Source organism: Piliocolobus tephrosceles, chromosome 17 (assembly GCF_002776525.5).
Source record: "Piliocolobus tephrosceles isolate RC106 chromosome 17, ASM277652v3, whole genome shotgun sequence".
NCBI lineage: Eukaryota > Metazoa > Chordata > Mammalia > Primates > Cercopithecidae > Piliocolobus > Piliocolobus tephrosceles.
The window spans coordinates 26260552-26279247 of record NC_045450.1 but is presented as its reverse complement, the minus strand read 5'-3'; the positions used below and the strand labels follow the sequence as shown (position 1 = coordinate 26279247).

At 45.0% G+C, this 18696-nt stretch overlaps 1 protein-coding gene across 4 annotated transcripts in view; it reads left to right on the top strand.

Annotated features, from left to right (window-relative positions):
- The window catches only part of GSG1L (GSG1 like), a 294726-nt gene that overhangs the window by 239467 nt on the left and 36563 nt on the right, over positions 1 to 18696 (top strand). For 3 of the 4 annotated variants that reach the window (XM_031934490.1, XM_023192999.1, XM_031934489.1), the window contains 2 exons: positions 1541 to 1652; positions 18334 to 18501. In XM_031934490.1, the coding sequence (XP_031790350.1) occupies positions 1541 to 1652; positions 18334 to 18501 (280 nt within the window). The remainder of the gene's footprint in view (positions 1 to 1540; positions 1653 to 18333; positions 18502 to 18696) is intronic. The other variant, XM_031934488.1, reaches the window with a different exon arrangement.

Here is an 18696-nt window from a genome sequence, read left to right as displayed (position 1 = left end):
CCAGATGGAGCCACTGCACTCCAGCGTAGGTGACAGAGCAAGACTCAGTCTCAAAAAAAAAAAAAAAAGTTTATTAATTTTTTTTAAAAATGTAATCTATGCAGCAGACAGGATTAATATTCAGAACATACAAAGAATTCCTGCCAATTGATAAGGAAAAAGATTTTTAAAAACAAAAAGAAAATTGGCAAAAGATACAGACATTCAAAGGAGAAGAAATAGAAGTGGTTAATAAATGTGAAAAATGCTCAAGCTCACTAGTACTAAGAGAAATATGATAGGCTTTTGGGGAACCCTTTCTCCCATTAGCAGCCAGGCAGTTCTCTCTCCTCTGTCTTAAAAGAGTAGAAGGTCTACAAAACACTGAGAAAATAATGGTCCCCCAACCCCAGCCAAAGCCCACTCTACAGCTGGCTCATCTTACTAGATGGGGGAAAATGCTTTAAATATAAACAATTTAGCCTCTAATCCCAGCACTTGGGGAGGCTGATGTGGGAAGATTTCTTGATCCCAGGAGTTTGAGACCAGCCTGAGCAACATAGCAAGACCCCCATTTCTACAAAAACGAAAATACAAAAAATTGGGCTGGCATAGTGGCATGCACCTCTAGTCCCAGCTACTTAGGAGGCTGAGATGGAATGATCACTTAAGCCCAGGAGGTTGAGGCTGCAGTGAGCTATGATCATGCCAGCCTAGGCAACAGGCTAAAAACAAAAAAATCCGTGAAGTTGATTTCATGACTCACTAAGACTTGTGGGCTAAATCTGCCCCAATGCCTGTTTTTGTAAATAAAGTTTTATTGGAATAGAGCCATGCTCACTCATTTCTGTATTGTCTGCAGCTCCTCTGGTGCTACAACAGCAGAGTTGAGTAGTTCCAACAGAGACCATGTGGCCCACGGAACCTGAAATATTTGCTTCCCTGGCCCTTTACAGAGAGTTCGCTGACCTATACACAGATCTGACTCTGCATCTCCTTTGCTTAAATTTTTTTCAGGGCTCCCCTTTGCCTTCTGGCCCAAACTCAAGCCCCTTAGTCTGACTTAGAAAACCACTAACCTCTGGGCCAGAAGTGGTGGCTCATGCATGTAATCCCAGCACTTTGGGAGGCCAAGGCCGGAGGATCACTTGAGCTCAGGAGTTTGAGACCAACCTGGACAACATAGTGAGATCCCATCTTTACACAAAGTTTTTAAAAGTAGCCAGGCATTGTAGTGTACGGCTGTAGTCCCAGCTACTCAGGCAGTTGGGGTGGGAGGATTGCTTGAGCCCAAGAGTTGGAGGCTGCAGTGAGCTATGATCGTGCCACTGCACTTCAGCCTGGCAACAGAGCAAGACCCTGTCTTAAAAACACAAAGAAAGAAAGAAAAGAGAACTATCCTGTCTGGCCTCCCAAGCTCTGTTCCTGCTGACCTCCCTTACCCAGGGGTCCCTGTTCTCCACAGTGACCATAGGCAGGCAGGCAGCAGAGAGGCCGTGGGTGTGTGAGGACAAAGCCCTTCCTTACTTCCTGACGCTTTTCTCTGCTCTCTGCCCCGCAGGCCTCCTGGGAATGGTCGCCCACATGATGTACACACAAGTGTTCCAGGTCACCGTAAGCCTCGGCCCTGAAGACTGGAGACCCCATTCCTGGGATTACGGGTGGTCCTTCTGGTAAGTGGCTTTGACCTTCAGGACAAGAGCAGCTTCAGGCACCAGAGGCCCAAGGCATGCTGGGACTTCCGCAGCTCAGCCCAGTGGGGTGGGGTGGTGGGAGAAATGGGGAGAGTTGGAAGGACTGCAGTCCAAAGGCACTTTGAGACCCCAGGGCAGAGATTGGCGAACTAGGGCCTGTGGGTCAAATCTGGCCCACCACCTGTTTATATGCAGCCCTCAAGCTAAGGATAGCTTTTGGATTTTTAAATGCTAAGAAAATAAATCAAAGGAAGAGGAATGCTGTTTTGTGACATGTGAAAATTACATGAAATTCAAATTTCAATGTCCATAAATAAGGTTTTCTTGGAACACAGCTACTGTCATTGTTTTGTATTATCCATGGCTGCTTTAACACTGAGATGGCAGCACTGGGCGGTGGTGACAGAGACTGAATGGCTCACAAAGTCAAAAATACTTACTCTCTGGCCCTCTGCCTACCCCTGCCTAAGAGGCATGCTATGGAAGGTTGGAGATGGAAGCTGGCAAGACCTGAAGTTAGGTGAGCTGTGGAGGGTTCTGGATGGTCCCATGGGGTAGGTGGACTCCAGTGAGAGACTCTGAATACAGGGAACAGGTCAGCACCTCAAAGCGGGGTATGTGTATGAAAGGCATGATTAGTCAGGGTTCTTTTGCTTACCAGTGATAGAATCCCAAGCTTAAGTGAACAAGGGGTATTCATTTGTTTGTGTAACTGGAAAGTCCAGGTAGAACAGTTAAGGTGCTCTGGGTTGTAACAGAAAAACCTACTCACATCAGTCTAAGTAAGGAGATATCATACATTGGTTCATGGAAAGGACAAGCACAGCTATGGTGTGGACTTCAGGACATGTTTGATCCAGAGTCACTGAGGTCAGAAGGGCTGAGTTCTCTTCCTCTGTGTAGTCATCTGAGCTTGGCGCCCTCCACATGTTTACTTTGTTGCTGGGCTGGCTTCCCTGTTGGGGAGAGCTCTTCCTAAGGCTGGGTAAATCCTCCTTCCCTTGTAGGAGAGAAAGGGCTTCTTGTTCTGCAATATTGACTAGAGTCCCAAACTTCCCTCTGGTGGGCTTAGGTCATGTTCTCTCTCCTTAATCATTGCCACAGCTGGGAGAATGTCATGAGCTTATTCCCTTAGCTTGACCAAGCCCACCTCTGGAGCTAAGAATGAGTCAAAACCTCTCAAATGGTGAGTGGATGGAATAGATGCTGTGTGAGCTACCACAAAGTCTGCTTCAGGCACAGCTGGATCCAGGTGACCAGATTTCATCTGGAACCCAGTCATGCCCTCTCCTTATCTTGTCTCTCTCTTGTCTCTCTTCCTTTTGAATTAGTGTTGGCTTCATTCTCAAACAGCTTTTTCCCCAGTGCTAGCAAAGATGCTAGCAAAGATGATCACAACGCACAGACCAGGCTTCCTTTTTTTTTTTTTTTTTTTTTTTTTTTTTTTGACAGAGTCTCTGCTCTGTCACCCAGGCTGGAGTGCCAGACTTCCATCTTAAAAATGTAGCAATACCAGCAGAGAGATGGGGTTTCTTTCCCATACTTCCAGCTAAAATCCTGGTTATGACTTTCATTGGCTTAGCTTAAGTCATGTGACCAAACCTGAACCAATGATTTAGACTCTGAGGGAGACTGGAATGACCTGAGTCACATGGTCCAGAGAGTGGCATTAGCTTCACCCAAACCCTTGGACAGAAAGAGAAGGAGGTGAAGTCTCTTCAGGCTGGAAAGACAGAGACCACAGTTGTCCACCACACAGGGCATCCAGGTCTGGGGCTGGTAGTTGGAGAACATTTATCCGTTCAGTCATTTAATACATATTCACTGAGTACTTCCTCTAGGACAGCTGTTCTTCTCAGTGCTGGGGATGCAGCAGTGCTGAGACAGCGTTGCAACAGGGATTGAGACGTGTGAACCAGCCGTATCTGAACTGTGCTGTGATGTAGATGTGTGTGGCGAGGGGAGTTCACAGGCAGCTGCAGGAGCACAGAAGAAGGGCATTGACTGACACAGCTTTGGGTGGGGCGGGTCCCCAGGAAGAATTTCGAAGGCAAAACAGGAGAGAAACGGGTGCCAGGCAGAGGGAACAGCAGGTCCAAGGACCTGGAGGTGAGAGAGCATCTCAGAATGGAGCAGGAGGGACTATGATTACAATTTTTAAAAGATCCTATTTCAGTTCAGTGATCACCCCAACTCCATCTCCACTCTCTGCTCAACTCCATCCTTTTAAAACCAAAAGCATTTGCCTTGAAGGGACCTTGGCCCATTAACCCTGGCCCCAATCCCTTTAAGTAGAACAATCCCAGGGAAGCCAGATGAGGCTCTGACCTCCCTTTACCCAACCTTTCCTCCTGCACCTGTTCCTCTCTGAGACCTTGACCTTGGAAGGGCACAAAGGAAGGGAACTAACATTTGTGAGTGTTGACCATGTGTGTAATAATTTCTTAGATTTACTGAGCACTGATGTGCTGAGAATCAGGTAGGTATTTCATGGAGGCACAGAGAACTTAAGTAACCTGCCTGAGGTCATCCAGCTGTGAAGGGTAGGGCTGGGATTCAAACCCAGGCAGTCGGGCTCCACAGCCATACTGGAAGCCTCTCTCTGAGAAGATGGGTAATAATAAGAGAGTTCATTGATGTGCTTTCCATGATGTTCCACACATGGTGTGTGCTTAGTAAACACCAGCTCTTATATTGCTGCTCCTGATATGAAATTTAACACATGCAATATCATGCTAGTGATATGAAATTTAACATGAGCAATATCATGCTACTGATATGAAGTTTAGCACATGCAGTAACCTCGTGTTGCATATGCAGATGCTGAGAGTCAGAAAGGTTGAATCACTTGCCCTGGTGGGAACTGGTTCCTGCCCCTTAGTCCCTCTCTCCAGAAGGCCCTGGCTCTCTCCTCTTGTGCTCAGTGTCTCAAGTCAAGCCTGCTGGTGTCAGCCAGAGGAACATTCTTTCCCTGGAAGGCAGGGCCTTCTGCCCTGCTCCTCTGCTCCTTCCTTAGGGGCTGGCCTCCCAAGGAGCACCAAATTCTCATTGGACTTATTAAAGCCTGAGGCCCAGTGTGCAGCCCCTTTTAGGGTGGATCCATTTCTCCCTGTCACTGAGACCTGTGAGATGGATCAGCCCATTTTTCATCCCTCACATCTGGGGCCTCACCAGGGCTATAGCATGTCATCTCTCTTGTTTAATATGTGTGAGGCCGTTTGTCAAAATTCTGGCCCGAGAGCCTCCCCTGCTCCCTCCCCTGGTACTGGAGAGGAGAACAGCTCCGAGAAGAGATGGCACCAGCCTCTGTCTTCCTGCGCAGCAGGGAAGAACAAGCTGCAGGGGCTCTGGAAGCTGAAGGGGTTTTGAGGTGCTCAAAACCTGTTGAGTGCCAGCTTCTTAGAGGGACACCTTTGTAAGAAGTAGGCCGGGTGCGGTGGCTCACGCCTGTAATCCCAGCACTTTGGGAGGCCGAGACGGGCGGATCACGAGGTCAGGAGATCGAGACCATCCTGGCTAACACTGTGAAACCCCGTCTCTACTAAAAATACAAAAAAAAATTAGCCAGGCGCAGTGGCGGGCGCCTGTAGTCCCAGCTACTTGGGAGGCTGAGGCAGGAGAATGGCGGGAACCCCGAGGGCAGAGCTTGCAGTGAGTGGAGATCACGCCACTGCACTACAGCCTGGGCAATAGAGCGGCACTCCGTCTCAAAAAAAAAAAAAAAAGAAGAAGTAGAAGGTCCCCATAGTTAAGAGTCTGACAGCCTGAGAGGTTCAAATCTCACCCCGACGCACACTGCTGGGCCACCGTGGCAGCATGGAGGGGCAGTCGACGGTGTGGCCCCTGGAATCAGACAGTTTGGGTTTAGATCCTGCCCCTGCCCCTCATCAGCTGTGGACCTTGGCCAAGTCACTTACCTCCTCTGCACCTCTGTGTCCTCAGCTGGAAAATGGGACAGCCTGAATTTCCGCCTCATGGGGGTCTCTTGAATTGTGTTCATTTCTCTATTGAGGTGTACACATCACCCCCAAATCTAGTAAAAATGACTTATTATGTAGTAATAATAGTAACTGGTAAAAAGGCGTTGTTATTTGTTCTTACGTTTGGTGGTGGACCAGGCTCAGCTGGCTGGTGCTTGCTGGGGTCTTCCCTGAAGCTTCAGTTGGATGTCAGCTGAAGCTGAGGTCATCTGGGCATGGCTGGGGTAGACCTCCAAGGTGGCACCTCACGACGCTGGCAGCTGGTGCCGGCTGGCGGTGGCTGGTGGCCGGAGGGGCTTCACACAGTGTGGAGGCTGGGTACCTGGAGAGACTATCTCAAGAGTGAGTGTTCCAGGAGACCCAGGTGGAAGCCACAGGATCTGCATGAGCCAACCTCAGAAGTCACACAGTGTCACTCCTGCTGCATTCTGTTGGTTAAGAGCAAGTGACAGGGCCAACTTCAAGGGGAGGCATGAACCACGGGAGGTGTGGCTCCCTGGAGGCCAGCTTTGGAGACAGTAACCAACACGAGGAGCGAGTGAATCAATGCATGTGGAGCACTCAGCACAGAGTGTGCTCGGTGAGTGCGAGTCCTCCTGCCCACTCCTCCTTTTGGCGCCGTGTCTCAGCTCTCTCTACCTGTGACAATGTCAGGTCAGGACCCTGATGGGCACCCAAGCAGCTGCTTGGCTTAAGGGGGCAGGGACCAAGTGGATCAGATTAAGGTTGAGGCAGGGCAAAGTGGCTCACCTGTAATCCCAGCACCTTGGCAGGCCAAGGTGGGAGAATCGCCAGAGGCCAGGAATTCAAGACCAGCCTGGGCAACATAGCCAGACCCAATCTCTAAAAAAATAAAAAATAAAAAAATTAGCTGGGTGTGGTGGTGCACACCTCTAGTCCCAGCTACTCAGGAGAGTAAAGTGAGAGGGACACTCAAGCCCAGGAGGTTGAGGCTGCAGTGACCTGTGTTTGTGCCACTGCACTCCAGTCTGGGCTGGAGGCTCTACCTCAAAAGAAAAAAGGAAAGAAAAAAAGATTAAGGTTACGACACCTACTTTGTGCTGTGCACAGTGAGAGGCACTTTACAAGCCCCGAGCTGCCTGGTCCTGTCACTGATCCCCAGGAGAGGGGCTGCCATCCTCCTTCAGGGACCAGGACACAGGTTGAAAGCCACACAATTAGCCTTGGATGCTGTGAACTGCACGCAGCCGGGGCTGAACCCAGACTGCAGATGTTTTCTTAGGCCTGCCATTGTGTCTTATAAAAGTTTGGATTTGTTTCTAACATCTAAAATGGTAAAACTTCTACATAAAAGTCCAGGTTTCCGGTTTGTGATCATTGGCAGATCTGTTCCTGCCTAACCAGCATTGCCACCAGGCAGCCTGCAGATAAGGCTGAGAATGGCTGAACCTTTAGCTAGGCATCTGGTTTCCAGCTCACCCCAGTCCCCACCGCGCCCTATTGCCTTACATTTACCCATGCTTCCTCACTTAGTCATCATCTGCCTGACCTTGCAGGAATTTGAGTGTGTGGCCCCTGCTTGGAATGTCAGCTTTCCTGGTGACCGCAGGAGTGTGGAAAGCTAGCCCTGCACTTTCTGCTTCTGTTTTGCATTTGATCAACCTGGAGAGGAATGGAAAAAGGTCTCCTCCTACTGCTGCACACACAGTGAAATCTTATCTCAAGCATTCACTCTGCAGACTGAGGGTAGTGGGACATCGTGGTGTGGAAGATTATAAGAGCTGGAGGGACCAGCGAAGTTCAGCAATTTGGCCCATGTCACACAGCAAGAGAGCAGCAAGTTGGGCCAGATCTAGGGAAGGTTCTCACTCCTGTCCTAGTGGCCCCTTTCTGCTTCTGGGGCCCTGTCCCTGTGGAATACAGGCCTCACTGATATCCCTCCCTCCTTTCTAGTCTCCATGAATATGTGGAAATAGCAAACCAACCTCTTTCCCCTCTGGGGACCCCAGGCGGCCCCTTCCCTCGATGCAGGGGTTAGCTGGTGTTCCAGCAGGCCGATCCCTTAACGGATTGAGTCTGCCGCTGTGACCCTACCAAAGCCTGGGCCCCAGAGACAACTGGAGTGGGTGTGTGTGCTGATATCTCTGCTGAGAGGCTGTGTGATCAGCAGCAAGTTTGCCCTTCCTCATCCACCCGAGGCAGATGGCTGTGGTCTCCTTTATTCTAAGACCAGGGTTGGGGAAAAGGATGTGGCTAGTCCCATCGGCTCTTGGGCCCTGAGGGTGGCCTGGATTATGCATCTGCGCCCAGCCCTGCCCCACATGGTGAGTCTGTACCCCTCTGGTCTGCAGGCAGCCAGGGCAGCCTTCCTTAGTGATCCGTTACAACCTCCCCGCTGGGTAGGGCCTGGAGTAGGTTGCAAAGTGGTGTCCATGTGTCTCTAAATCTGCTCCCGTTGTGTCCCTCTGCCCCTGCTGCTCCCAGGGGATGAAGAATCCACAACCCCTGTCACCACCCTCCCCTTTTCTTCCTATGGTGTCCAATCTGCTCTTGGCTCCGGAAACCAGGCCAATCACCCACGCACCTCCCTGTGCCAGTTCAGAAGTGCAAGCTGCTAAAACCAGCAGGTGTTCTGGCCCCGAAGTTTTCAAACTGTGTATTTGGTGGGCGCGTTGGGGCCCTGGGGGTTGAGAGGAAGAGGGAGATGAAGGCTCATGGATATAGCCTCTCACCCACGCTAAAATCAGAGCTATGTTTTCATATCTGTCTTTTTCTGTCTGCTTCTATTTTATCTGTGTTTATCCGTTCATTCCACAAGTATTTACTGAGCACCTACTATGTGCCAGGCACCATTCTAAGTGCTAACGGATAGTAGTGAAGTGAACAAGGATAGTAATGAAGTGAACAAGGCTCCCATTTTCATGAAGCTGGTATTCTGGGATAGAAGAGGATATAATCTTAAAAAACAAACACTAAGGATTCCAATTCTGAGAAGACAGAGTAGACATGCTTCTCCCTATTCCTCCTGCTCAATGCAGCTAAAATCATTGGACCTAAAGATAAAACAGACATCAGAAGACTCTGAAAGGTGGGAAGAAGACAGTAGGCTGGTTAGGGACCAAGAAAACAACACATTGCTGGGTTCTTTTTGTGTTATATAGCCCAGATTTGGAGCTGAAGAAGTCAGCAATTCAGAAATGCCAAAAGGGCAGGATTAAAAAAAATGCCCAACCGAAGTCCGCTTTCTCTAGGCAAAGGACCAAGAAAGGGTCAGCCCACTGAGACAGAAAACATTTAACAATAACTTCACTACTCCAGTCACACATTACAGAAAGGAAAACAACTGTGGCTTCACCCACACTCATGCCGGCAAGGGAATGGGGTGCTTAGATTTTGGTGACAATCGCCAGGTGGACTTTCATCTCTGCTGGGCAGTAACAAGGTGCCCCTCTTTCTCCCTGCAGGGATTGTGTCAGAGGAGAACTGGTGGAGAGTTAGGAGTTTTGCCACTGCCTTGCAGTAATAAGAACATCTCTCTCCCCATGGTGTCAGTGATGTGTGGGGAGCAGTGATGAGGCCCCTGGGCCCCTCCCAGCCAGGTATCAGCAGAGGCCTAATGGGGAGTCTGAACTCCCACCCCCACCCTCACCTGGTAAGAACCAGGAACCATCTCCATCCTGAATGTCAGTGGTGGCTGATATGATTAGGCTTTGTGTCCCCACCCAAATCTCACCTTGAATTGTAATCCCAGTAATCTCCATGTGTGAAGGGAGAGACCAGGTGGAGGTAATTGGGTCGTGGGAGTGGTTTCCCCATGCCGTTCTTGTGATAGTGAGTTCTCATGAGATCTGCTGGTTTTATAAGGGGCTCTTCTGCCTTTACTTGGCACTTCTCCTTCGTGTGTAGCTTTGTGAAGAAGGTGCCTGCTTCCTCTTCACCTTCCGCCATGATTATAAGATTCCTGAGGCCTCCTCAGCCATGCTGAACTCAGTTGGTTAAACCTCTTTCCTTTATAAATTACACGGATTAATACACTCGCCCAGCGGGAAACCTAGGCTTCTACCCCTACCTGGAAGTAACTGGGCAGAGGCTCCACCTCGCCAAAGCCACCTTGCCAGAATGATGTGAAAGGAAATCAGTTAGAGCAGATGGTTTAAACAAGATCCAGAGTCTCAAAACATACCCCAAATGTCAAGGTTGCAATTAAAATCATGTATCATGCCAAGAACCAGTAAGATCTCAACTTGAACGAAAAAAGACAATCAATAGATCCCAATGCTGAAACGACAGAAATGTTAGAAATCATCATAAAAATGCTTCAACAAGTAGTTGCAAAAACCCTTGGAAAAGCAGAAAGTCTCAGGAAAGAAGTAGAAGATAGAAAGAGAAGGACCAAATGGCAATTTTAAAACTAAAAAATTCAATAACCAAAACAGAAAGCTCAATGGTGGGGCTCAACAGCAGAATGGAAGGGATGAAGGAAAGAATCAATGGACTTGAAGACAGGACAATAGAAATTATTTAATTTGAACAACAGAGAGAAAATAACTTTTAAAAAAATGTACAGAGCCTTAAGGACCTCTAGAACTATAACCAAAAGTATAACATTGGAGTCCCAGAAGTAAAGGAGAAAGAGGGCGAAACCGGACAAAGTACTGAAAGAAGTAATGGTTAAAAACTTCCCAAATCCCGTAAAAGATATAAACCTTCAGAATCAAAAGCTGAATGAATCTCTAAAATAGTATAAATTCAAAGAAATCCATACCAAGACACATCACAGTCAAACTTGAAAAAGAACTAAAGTTAAAACAAACAAACAAATAAACAAAAACACAGTGAGAGAATAACATCCTCCCTAACTACAGAGAAAAAATTTCAAGCAACGGTGGATTTTGCATCAGAAACCATGGAGGCTAGAAGGAAGTGGCACAACATTTTCAAAGAAAAAGAAAATGAAAATGCTGAAAGAAAAGAACTATCCACTTAAAATTCTATATGCGGCAAAAATATACTTCAGAAATGAAGGCGAAATCACAACATCCTCAAATGAAGAAAAACTAAGAAAATTTGTTGCCGGCAGACCTACCCTAAAAGAAAGGCTAAAGGAAGTTCTCTAAACAAAATGGAAATTTGAAAAAGGGAAGTTTTGAATATAAGAAAGAATGAATGAAAAATGGACAGAGAAACTTTACTTCTCCTTTTGAGTTTTCTAAATTATGTTTGATGGTTGAAGCAGAAATCATAATATAGTCTGATGTGATTCTAAATGTATACAGTGGAAATATTTAAGACAATTATGTTATAAATGAAGGAAGGTAAAGGGTCACAAAAGGAGCCAAGATTTCTATGCTTTACTGAAATGTTGACACCAATAGACTGTGATTAGTTATGTATATATAATGTAAGACCCAGAGCAACCACTAAAAAAGCTATATACAGAGATACACTCAAAATCACTATAGAGAAATCAAGAATTGTTTGAGAAACCCATGGGAATGCAAGAAAAAAAAAGAGAAACCAAAAACAGAACAAGTAGGAAAGAACAAAATTAGTTGGCAGGCTTAAGCCATAATATATCAATAATCACTTCAAATGTAAATGATTTAAATACACCAATTACAAGCCAGAAATTGGTCAGGTGGATTTAAAACATGTGACCCAAAACTATGTGCTGTCTATAAGAAACTCACTTCAAGTATGATGAGATAGATAGGCTGGAAGTAAAAGGATGAAAATCATCTCTCATGTAAGCATTAATGAAAAGAAAGCAGGACTAGTTATATTAATACTACATAAAGTAGACTCAGGCAAATAAAATGACCAGAAACAGACATTAAATAATGATAAAAGAGTCAATCCACTAAGAAGGCATTGCAATCCTAAAAGTGTATCCACCAAACAACAGAGCTGAAAATCTGTAAAGGAAAATTTGATGTAGCTGAAAGGAGAAATAGGAAAATTCACAACTATAATTAGATATTTCAATATAGCTTTCTCAACAATTAATAGAACAACCAAATGGAAAATCACCAAAGATATAAAAGAATTCAACATCATCAACCAATAGGATCTAATTGAGAAATGTTTCAAGTCAAATCAGCTCTCATCCCAAGAACCTAGAATAAGAAGGGCAAAATAAGCCCAAAGCCAGCAAAAGAAAGATGAGCAAAAATCAATACAATTGAAAACAAAAAGTAATAGAATCAATGAAACAAAAAAGCTGGTTCTTTGACAAGATAAAATTGACAAACCTCTCGCAAGAGTGACAGAGAGAGCAGACAGAGGAGAGAAACAAAATGCCAATTCAGGAATGAAACAGAGGATGTTGCTGCAGACTTTGAGGACATCAAAAATATAGTAAGAGCATACTACAAACAACTCTACACACATAACTTTGACAGCCTGGATGAAACAGATCCGTTTTTTTAAAAGCCCAAACTGCCACAACTTACCAAATGCGAAATAAGTAATTTGAATATCCCTATAACTACTAAGGAAATTGAGTTTATAAATAAAAACTTTCAAAACAGAAATCTCCAGGTCCAGATGGTTTTACTGGAACATTTCACCAAATATTTAAATAAGAATTAGCATGTTTTTTTCAGAAAATAGAAGAAGAGAGAAAACTTTGCAGTTCACTTTATGAAGCTAACATCACTCTGTTAACAAAACCAAAGATAGTGCAAAGAACCACAGACTAATAGACCCCATGAATACAGATACAAAAATCCTTAGCAAAACAATAGCACATGGAAGTCAGCAATATATAAAAATAATTATACATCATGATAAGTGGGGTTTTATTCTAGGCAGTATGACTGCTTCAATATTTGAAAAATCCATCAGTGTCATTCACCATATTAACAGGCTAAAGAAGAAAAAATCACATGACCATATCAATGAATACAGAAAAAGCATTTGACATAATTCAACATTGATTCATACTTTTTAAAAAACTCTCAGAAAATTCAGAATAAAGGGGAACTTCCTCAACTTGATAAAGACCATCTATAAAACATCTGCAGTTAACATTATACTTAATGTTGAAATACTATTTTCTCTCTAAGATTGGGAACACCACTATTATTCCACATAGTGCTGGAAGTTCTAACTAGAAACAAGACATAAAAGACATGCAAGACATAAGACATGAAAAGAAAATAAAAGGTATACAGATTGTAATAGAAATAAACTATACCTATTTGTGGATGTCATAATTATGTGTGTAGACAAATCCAAGGGATCTACCAAAAAAAAGCCTAGACTTAATAAATAAGTTTAGTGCTGTCTTAGGATAGAAGATAAAAATACAAAATCAATTGCATTTTTATAAACTAGCAATGAACATTTGGACAACAAAATTAAAAATATATATAATTTATACTAAAAAAGTGAAATACTTAAGCATAAATCTAACAAAACACTTACAGGACTTGTACAAGGAAAACTGTAAACCATAGAAAAATACCAAAGAAAGAAATCAAAGAAGATCTAAATAAATGGGTAGATATACTATGTTCATGGATCAGAACACACAATATATAGTGAATACATCAAATTTCTTGTAGATATAGAGAAAAGTATTCTAAAACATATATGGAAAGTCAAAGGAATTAGAATTTCTAAAACAATTTTGATAAAGAAGAATAAGGCAGAATGAATTAGAGTACTCAATTTCAAAACTTACTGTACAGCTACAATAATCCAGACTGTGTGATATTAGTGGAAGGATAGGCACATAGATCAACAAAAACAAAATAGAGGACTCAGAAATAGACCAATACAGATACGCCCAACTAATTTTTGACAAAGGCACAAATCAGTTCACTGTGTGGGTGTGTGGTGGTGGTGGGGGTGGGGTGGGCAGGGAATGGCCTTTTCAACAAATAGTGCTGGAGCTATTGGACATTCACTGGCAAAGATAAACAATCAGCCTTACTTTAAACTGCACGCCACTTGCAAAAATTAATTTAAAATGGATCACAGATTTAAGTATAAAATGTAAAACTGTAAAACCTTTAGAAAAATAAGAGAAAATCTTTGGAATCTAGGGCTAGGCAAAAAGTTCTTATATTTGATATCAAACACATAAAAGGAAAAATGGATTAATTGTAATTCACCAAAACTAAATACTTTTGGTCTGCAGAAGACCCTATTAAGAGGTTTAAGAGAAAGCTATAGACTGAGAGAATATATTTGTAAACCACATTTTTGACAAAGAACTAATCTCTAGGATATATAAAGACCTCTAAAAACTCAGTATGAAACAACAACAGAACAATCCAATTAGAAAGTGGGCAAGAAACACCAATAGACATTTTGCCAGAAAGAATATACAGATAGCAAATAAACAAATGAAAACTTGTTCAACCCCATTAGCTGTTAGGGAAGTGCAAATTAAAGCCACAATGAGATATTATTACACATCTATCAGAATAGCTAAAATAAAAAATAGTGACACCACTAAATTCTGATGAGGATGTGGAGAAACTCATACATTGCTGGCAGGAATACTGTATTTAGCAATATAAAGGAACAAACTACTGATGCACACAATAACTTGGATGATTCTCCAGATAATTATGTTGGGTGAAAAAAAGCCAATCCCATACATACTCCTGTATGATTTTATTTATGTAAAGTGTTTGAAGAGGTAAAATTATTGAAATGAAGAACAGGTGGCTGACAGGATTTGTGGGAGGTAAGGAGGGAAATGGCTGTAGCTATAAATGGCACAGAAGAGATCCTTGGTCTGTATTTTTGTTTTGTTTTGTTTTGTTTTTTTTGAGATGGAGTCTCGCTCTGTCACCCAGGCTGGAGTGCAGTGGCCGGATCTCAGCTCACTGCAAGCTCCGCCTCCCGGGTTTACGCCATTCTCCTGCCTCAGCCTCCCGAGTAGCTGGGACTACAGGCGCCCGCCACCTCGCCCGGCTAGTTTTTTGTATTTTTTAGTAAAGACGGGGTTTCACCATGTTAGCCAGGATGGTCTCGCTCTCCTGACCTCGTGATCCGCCCGTCTCGGCCTCCCAAAGTGCTGAGATTACAGGCGTGAGCCACTGCGCCCGGCCTTGGTCTGTATTTTGACTGTATCAATGTCAATATCCTGCTTGTGATATTGTAATATTGTATTACACTAGTTTTGCAAGAGTTTACCATTGGGGGAAACTGGCTAAAGGGTACATGGGTTCTCTCTATATATCATTTCCTACAACTGTTTGTGAATCTGTAATTATCTCAAAAGGAAAAATTTAAAAACAAGAGTAAACAAATGAAAGGAAAAAAGATAAAGAGAATTACAGGGTGTGATGAGGGTTGTGATGAAACTAAAGAGGGGCATGTGATATAGAATGATGGAGAGGGGGCTTCTTAGAGATAGTAGACAGAAAATGCCCACTGAGGAAGGGGTGACATTCAAAGGTGAGAAGGGACCAGCTGGGCAAAGAGCCTAGGAAAGTCCAGGGATTCCAGAGGGAGGGAAGGCAATGGGGGAGGTAGGGCTGGGAACTGAGTTTGGGTTTTTGAGGAGTGGAAAAGAGACTATAGGGCTGGGATGCGGAAAGCCTGAGGAATCAAGCTCAGGGTGACATGTTATTTGAAAAAAGATCTTGCATGTAAAGTAGATGGAAAGGTGGGGATGTAGGCTTTTCTTCTAGCTCAGTCTGACTTTGCACCTGTCCAGCCATTGACTGTCTGGCTCTGCTCCACCCCATATCATCTGTTTCTGGGGCCCCTGGGCTCTAGCAAACCCCTTCCCTCCCCAGCGAAGCTCCCTCCACACACTCAGTCATTGGACTCCACCACTCCTGAAAGGTATTTTTGCTCAAGGCTTTAGTTTGAGAATACCCTGCTCCGTTCCCTGACTGGGACATCAGGGTTGAGTCAGACTTGGCCACCCTTCAGATCCTTGGCCATAAAGACTAGAAATTCATGTCAAAACTAACTCATGCAAAAGAAGAGAATTTATAGCAAGTAAACATATGATAACTTTGGTTCCCAATGACCAAACCACAATTCAAACTGGCTTCAGGGTAGAAAAAAGAGTCAAGGAAAACAAAATTAAAATGAAAGGAATTGAGACTTCCATGATTGAAAAGTTCAGCCGCATGTTCTCACTCATAGGTGGGAACTGAACAATGAGCTCACTTGGACTCGGGAAGGGGAACATCACACACTGGGGCCTATCATGGGGAGGGGGGAGGGGGGAGGGATTGCATTGGGGAGTTATACCTGATATAAATGATGAATTGATGGGTGCTGACGAGTTGATGGGTGCAGCACACCAACATGGCACATGTATACATATGTAACCTGCACGTTATGCACATGTACCCTAGAACTTAAAGTATAATAAAAGAAAAAAAAAAAAAAAAAAAAAGAAAAGTTCAGGGATAATGGCTTCAGCTCAGGGATCAAGCCCCTTTTCATGGCTCTGCTTTCTTTTGGGTCAGTTTCATTCTCAGGCTGGGTAGTGGCAAGAGGGTCCCCAGCAACTCTTGGCTCAAATCCCACCAGCTTAGCACCACAGAAGAAAGATGAGCTTTGTTTCCCAGTAGCTTCAGCCAAGTTCAGGGGTTGAGTCTCATGAATCTGACTTGGGTCACGTGCCCACCCCCAACCAATTACTATGGCCAGAGAAAAGCAGCATTTTCATTAGCCAGACTGTGGTCATGTGCTCACATAGAGGTTGGGGTTGGGGCCAGCCCCACACAAACCTAATGGCCTGAGAAGAAGGAAGGAGTGATCCCTTAACAGAATCAGAGTGCAGTTACCAAAAGGAAGAATGGCTTATGATCAGGCAACACCAACATACTCCATACTCATGGAATCCAGAAAAAGCCTACTTGTTCATTCTCCATCCTCGGGTTCTGAGTTTCTATCATGCTAGCATAAAGAGATATCCCAGGTTGAAGTAGAATCTTCAGCTTTGTTGCTCAGGAGAGAGTATCTGATTGGACCAGCTTTGGCCAGATGGTCAGCCCTTGACCGGTCATCTATGAATGGTGGGGGTTGGTGAGTAACATGCCGGACATTTTGAGGGAAAGGGAAGCTCTTAGAGGGGCCAGGTTGATGCCCTAAAACTGTCTATTACAGACACTCAGGGCTTCTGGAAGATCTACATCAGCTCCTTATCATGAAAGAAACAGGAACTCTATCGATGGGTTTGGTGTTAAGGGAAACAGATGATCCTTTTGAGGATCTCTTTGAGAAAGGCTGAGTCCTCAGATTTTTTCCTTGCTTTCCTTCTGGGGTGCTCAGGGGCTGTCAAAGGGAAAAGCAGTGGGTGCAGGCAGTGGGCTTCATTGACCATGGGGAATTCAGGGGTGGGTGATGATGTTCAGAGACCAGCTGGGTGGGCTGGCATCAGGGGAGGCCTGGGGGTCCCAGGCAATGCAGGGTTGGAACAACAAAACTGAGTCCCTGATTTGGAGGAAACCAGTTACCAAAGCAGAGACTGAAGAACAGGGATCCAGGAACCAGGCCAGATGTAACTGAGGCCCGACAGGTACCCCACTCCTGGTACTAAATGTTGAATGCATAGTCTTGATCAGAGGAATCAGACAGGCCATTTCTGGAGCTGGAACTGGGTCAGTTGAGTCTCCTAGCTCTACCCCACCCTTCCTACCTTTCCAACTGTGGATGGGACAAATTCTCCATGATTGGGCTGGGCTTAGCATGTACATCAAAGGAGGGCTGCCAAAAGTCCCAGCTGTAGAGAAAGTTGTGGAGGAGAGAGCCAAGCAGGTCATTCATTATAACCTCATCTCTCAGGGGGAGAGTTTACAAACCAAATCATTTGGAGGTGGGTAGTGAGGATGTTAATATTAATGATAATAATGACAGCAAGACTTTCTTGAGTGCCTACTATGTGCCGGACACTATTCTAAGATAGTTTTAGTGGATCATCGCCTTTAATCCTTGCAACAACCCTATGAGGTAATGCTATTGTCCATTACAATGACGTGAGGTACTGGGAACAGTGGCACATACCTATAATCCCAGTACTTTGGGAGGCTGAGGTAGGAGGACCACTTGAGCCCAGGAAGTTGAGGCTGCAGTAAGCTATGATCACACCATTGCACTTCAGCCTGGGCAACAGAGTGAATCCCTGTCTTTAAAAAAAATAGTCATGAGGAGTGTGAAACAGAAAGGGTTCGCATCTTTCCCCGGAGTCATACATGAACAAAGGTAACTTAACTTTCATAACAAATGAGTTTTTAGGATGTCTGCCCCCATCTCCTTCTCCATCACCAACTCCAGCTAATCTCATGCATCCTTACTTCTGCTCCCCAAACCTCCCACAGTTTGTGGAACATTCCCTGCTGTCTGATGCCTCCATGCCTTTGTACACACTATTCCTTCTCCTGGAATGTCCTTTCCCCTGACCAACTCTCGCTCTTCTTACCAGGCCGAGCATAAGTGTCGCTGTATTTTGGGTAACTTTCCTTGATGCCAGCCCCCTTGGACAGAATGATTCACTCTCTTCTTGCCTCCCCATAATGAACTCTGTTACATCTGCATCACGGTGTGCAGATAATTCTCTGTCTCCCAGACTGTGAGTGGGGCAGGGACCAAGTCTTACCCTTCTCTATGGCAGTGCCTGCTTAGATACCAGAGGAAAAAGCAGCTGTGCAGGGATGAATGAATGTTTGGTGGGTGTGGGATTTTTCTTGTCCCTCACCCACCCTCACCATGGCATCTCTCTCCTGATCTCTTGGCAGCCTGGCGTGGGGCTCCTTTACCTGCTGCATGGCAGCCTCTGTCACCACGCTCAACTCCTACACCAAGACGGTCATTGAGTTCCGGCACAAGCGCAAGGTCTTTGAGCAGGGCTACCGGGAGGAGCCGACCTTCATAGACCCTGAGGCCATCAAGTACTTCCGGGAGAGGTCAGTGCACAGGGGGTTACCTCTGGCCACCACGGGGACTCTGAAGCCCATGGCCTGGCCTCAGTGGTCACCGGGCCCCAGTCGAAAACTGGAGTGAATGGTATGACAGAGAGGTTATGGAGGGGGGAGGTGGACGAAGGCAGAGTTTGGACATCACTATGTTGGAATTTCTGGGATATTTTAATGTTTTATGGA